The sequence below is a fragment of the Triticum dicoccoides genome, chromosome 3A, assembly GCF_002162155.2.
Source record: "Triticum dicoccoides isolate Atlit2015 ecotype Zavitan chromosome 3A, WEW_v2.0, whole genome shotgun sequence".
Lineage (NCBI taxonomy): Eukaryota > Viridiplantae > Streptophyta > Magnoliopsida > Poales > Poaceae > Triticum > Triticum dicoccoides.
Window position 1 is genome coordinate 38,674,378 of NC_041384.1, and position 4,771 is coordinate 38,679,148.

Here is a 4,771-nt window from a genome sequence, read left to right on the forward strand (position 1 = left end):
GTTCCTGCGATTTCAAGTATCTTCAGCACCAAATAGCTGAGTCAATGATGAGTACTTTGGCTCATATGAACCATTGCAAGGTAAGTATTGGACAAGCGGCAGCAAAGCAAAACTCACTTTCAAGACAAGAAAGTAGACATGCTTTTCAAACCTCAGCTGACAAGCACACTCAAACAAACACGTTTCGGTGATACAACATGGCACTGAAACTAAGCACAAACAACTAACAGAAACAAGAGACCACGAAATCCGACTTGATACAATACTAGTAAGCTGAAATTCCCTGGATCAGGTATTCAAAAGGATCTTGCTACATTATACAGACTTGGCTAGAATAAGACACGGTAAGTTGTTTTAGGTAACATATAAACACTGCCGACAACATTTATGGAATGCGACAAATTCATTGACAACTAACATCTGCAGCAGCCCTTCTTCACCTGGGGAAACAAAAGCACTAATCTATTACTAACTTGATACAGATACAGATAAATTCTAACAGTAACATCTAGGAGTATGTAACAGTGTATGAACAAAACATGTCTACAAACTCATGATCAGCACGGCAACATAAAGAAGAGCTATACAATACCCCGACCCCCACCCCCACCCCCTAAAAAGGAAGAGCTATATCATATTGCTGACTATATCTCCTCGAAATACAGATGGCAACAAAGTAAATCTTCCAACCTTATCACATGAATTTGTGAGGTGATGGAGTTGAATGATGCAGCTGATGCTTGTAGTAACGAAATTGGCAACTAATATATATTGATTGCAACTTATAGATTATGAAACAGCTAAACCAAAGGGGAACTCTGGGGATACAACGTCTGCATATCATTTATGATCCAAAAAAGGGCAATTTTTTACTTAGCATCACCACCATTTTAATTTTTTCCTGTGTTATTAGCATGTGTGAATCCCTATAGTCGAATGGACAGTAGTTTGAGGATACATGCTACCCACACTGGCCATCAAATATTTTCCAAAGTGAAAATCAAACAGTTCAAATCTCACAAACTATATTCAGAAGATTCTTACCTGTTACCATTTCAGCACATTAGAAGATCTAACCAAACTATCACCTTGTGTATCATGCATCATGTCAGCTCCATCAAGTCCACCAGCAATGGATGTGCCTAGAAGCATAAGGCAATCATTTAATAAAGTTTCAACAACAATATAAATGGATATGAGAAGGCAACAGTGAGTATATTACTATATTACATAGATGAATTGACAAATATAAGAAAAAGATGCACTCTTTTATTTACATTTTACAACTAACTAGTAAGAAATAAAACTATATATGTTGCTTTTTGAAAGGAATATTTATTTAAACAATATATATATATATATATATATATATATACGTATCTCATAAAAAAGTTTAGCTTATAAGAAAGGAAGACATGGCCTAGCATTGATCTCATTTAACTCATCACTCCTCATTTCAAGAAGACAAAATAGAAACATGCGAAAAATCATAAACACTACCAGGAAAAGTGATCTTGGGTATTCAAATTAAGTAAACAGAGCATGCTTAGAGACAACAAATGCGGAAAAAAGGTGTGTTGCATAAGTCACTTGCAGGACGAATACAACTACGTTGGATGATAACACAAAAGAAGGCCATAAGCTTGTCTATCTAAGAAATGAATATGAAGCATGAAGACAAATATATTGAATGATAACATTATTAAACAATATAGCTATAAGTTTGTCTATATAGCAAATGGACGGTAACTAAGTTTAAGCTGTTACACTTGAGAACCGCGACGGAAGGTATTCGAACATGCATGTACAGAACACACCGAGATTAAGTTACTCCTACAATATGAGGACTAAGGATGAAAAATCACCTGGAGGATAGAAACTGTTGAAAGAATGATAGCGAGTTAAATAACCGTTTTCACAAAGTTTTTTAGACTTCATTGACTTAAGTTGAACCTTATAGGCACCACGGCCCACAGATAGAAGTATTTCATCACTATCCTCAAGGGATCCCAATATACGTCTCACAACTGCCCTCTTTCCTTGAATCTGTTTAGGGAGCCCAATAATCATACGCATGTCAATTGTTTTCCATAGCACCCATGTGGCAACACCGTGAAAATTGATATTCCTCTGCCACATTTGTAAGTGAGGGTAAGACAATATGGCAAACCCAATCGCGCCATCCCCAGCCTGGATGATGCAATGACTACCATGGCGAAAATCATTTGTAAGAGGAGGCCCCCTAATCACAGCTAGGCTCTGCTCATCCAAATCAAACTTAAGTATGTCATTGCTTATAGAATCCAACAACCAGTAAAGGGCATTACCAACAAGCAACCCAGGGGTATGGTCATAAAAAAGCTCAAATGAAACGGTTGATGGAATGATATCACCCCATTCACCAGTCTCCGAGGAGTAAACACAGGCGATAGGTTGATTATTCCCTCCGAGAGCGGAGATCAACACCACGTTGAATGGGCTCGAGTGGCAGCTTCCGTGCACGTGGTCATGGTCGATGGCAGCACAGAGCACAGCCCCGGTGAAGCGATTCCTTACGAACTCTGGCGGAACGGTCAAGCGGTGCTGCTCGCCGGTGATAGGTTCGCACATGATGACCTCGTCCCACAGAGTGTCCATGAGAAGGACGCGGCCATGGCGGCAATCAAGCAGTTCGACCATCCACATGGTGTGGCTGTCCATGTCCAGGAGATGCAGGTCGAAACGCTCTGGAGGGATTCGGTCGGGACGGTCCATGATGGGGGTGAAGACGATATCATCCTTGCGGCGGTGGAAGAGGCCGAGGAGGGGCGGCTTCCGGTGGTGGAGGCGGAAGCGGTGGAGGAACTTGGGGTCGGTGGCGGCGCAGCGCCACTGCTTGCAGACCGCGGAGGCCCGGACGAGCGAGGAGGGCTGCGGGCGGAAGACGGGGGAGGATCTCCCTCAGGAGGTCGTCGTCTTCAATCGGCGAGGCCAGCGCAGCCGGGAAGACTCCGGGGCGGCAGATCACTTCAGCGCCCTCGCTAGTCGCGCGGATCTGGGAACGGGAGCGGCGGCGAGCCACTCCGGCTCCCTCCTCGCTCGCGTGAAGCTGCGGATGGCTGCGGGTCACTCCGACGGCCTCGTCACTCGCGTGGGTTTGGGGCCTGCGACAGCGGCGGCGGCGGCCGCCGTCCTCGCTCTCTTTCATTTGGGCGGCGGCGGCAAGATCTAGCTAGCCACGGGAACCACACACGGAGGGACGGGGAGCGGAGTGGTGAGTTCACCGGTTGTAGCACACTAGCACTTTGTGTTCTGTTGGGTCCCCGTTGTGTTCACCGGACGTCTGCATCTGCAAAATGCGCAACAATTTTTTTTCCTACAGCTTCGTCAAACATTTCTTTTTGTTGTAGCACAGCAAAAAGGAATATAGCCATTTTATTATTATATCATTGCACAACCTAATAAAATAAACATATGGGTCAATCTAAAGCCATCTTCCGGGCAACTGCTGTCCCCACATCTATAATTTTGATGACATGCCCTGACCACATATCAGCACTACATTTATTCCGATGGCCACAAGCCGCCCGCTCGCAGACCGAGAGAACCAGCAGTTCTAGTTAGACCCTCTGCACACACACCGTAGGTGCACACTCTATGATCGGTTGTCGTCATCTTCCATCGTCCCACCTTCGGGAGTGATCAGCGTATCGACCTCGTCAGGCCATACTGTTGTCTACGTCACCGCGATGCCAGACGACACCACCATCCTGCACGTATCCATCCACACGCCCGTCGCTGAAACTTGGCTACACCATGCCGCCGAGATCCGCCTTCGGCCTTTCGGTAGATGTAACACCGCTCCTCCTCTTGTCACCTCCAACCAGCACTTGCTCCAAAACGGATGCCCCCAGGAGGGAGAACGTCACCGAATGCGCCATCCTCGTCCAATCTGGTGTACCCAGATCTAGGGTTTCCCCCTAGAACATCCCGATCAAGTTGATGTGACCTGCAACAACGATGCCTCGAGAAGGAAACGACGTCAGATATGCCGCCATTGTCCGCCAAGACCGCAGTCAGACACGATTTTCACCGCAAGCCGCGTCATCCCGATCTCGCGGCTGGCTAGAACCACGCGGAGCCTCGCCATTAAGACGTATGTCACCGCCTGTACTCCGGCAGAGATCCTCCATCCCCTCACCGGACCCCTCATCGCGTCGCCGACCATCCAGGTGAAGAACTGACGACGAATCTGGATGGGGTCCAGATCCATGGCCGCCAACATGCCCACCATCGCTAGAGAACTCATCGGTTCCAGGCGGCCATGGGGCTAGCACCGTCGTCGCACAACCAGGGCGCCGCCCTGGCCGCTGCGCGCATGCTCCTCGCTGGACTCGCCCGAGTAGATCCATGAGGGTCGCCGCCGCATCCAACACCCCAACCCCGGTGTCGGGCCCGCCGTCACCGCGGCCTATGCCAGTAGCAGCGGCGGAGGGGAGGCTGCGTTGTGGTTGGCTGTTGGCGTGCTTGAGGTCGCCCCCAGCGCGCCCTGGGAAGGCATCGCGTGGGGGTCGCGAGAGGTTGCTTGAGGTAGCGCAGCTAGCTAAGGACCATTTTAAGACATACTCCCTTCGTAAACAAATATAAGAGCATCATGTAATATTTTGCTTTGGATGTTACTGTTCATATTATTTGTTTTTTTGTTATGCCAAGAACGTTTAAAGTAAATATGAACCGATTCTTCTTCTTTATCAACAGACAGGGGCAAGGCTTTTGCATCTTTCAACAAAAG

General features: G+C 47.3%; 1 protein-coding gene across 1 annotated transcript; it reads right to left on the reverse strand.

Moving 5' to 3' along the window:
* Positions 1-238: 238 nt before the first annotated feature.
* On the reverse strand, positions 239-4,273 carry LOC119271846. Its single transcript, XM_037553506.1, has 4 exons — positions 4,073-4,273; positions 1,866-2,910; positions 1,045-1,142; positions 239-440 (listed from the first exon to the last, which is right to left on the reverse strand). The coding sequence occupies exons 1-3, from the start codon at positions 4,271-4,273 to the stop codon at positions 1,048-1,050; spliced, it is 1,341 nt and encodes a 446-aa protein (XP_037409403.1). The 3' UTR covers positions 239-440; positions 1,045-1,047.
* Between the last annotated feature and the right edge of the window lie 498 nt (positions 4,274-4,771).

Excerpts from the sequence above, each read along its gene's own strand:
- LOC119271846 (XM_037553506.1), bottom strand. The coding sequence starts at position 4,273 with ATGGTGGGCATGTTGGCGGCCATGGATCTGGACCCCATCCAGATTCGT. Across the intron at positions 2,911-4,072 it reads TCGGGATGACGCGGCTTGCG|CCCTCCTCGCTCGTCCGGGC; the intron begins GTGAAAATCGTG and ends TTCCGCCCGCAG. Across the intron at positions 1,143-1,865 it reads CAACAGTTTCTATCCTCCAG|GCACATCCATTGCTGGTGGA; the intron begins GTGATTTTTCAT and ends TTATGCTTCTAG.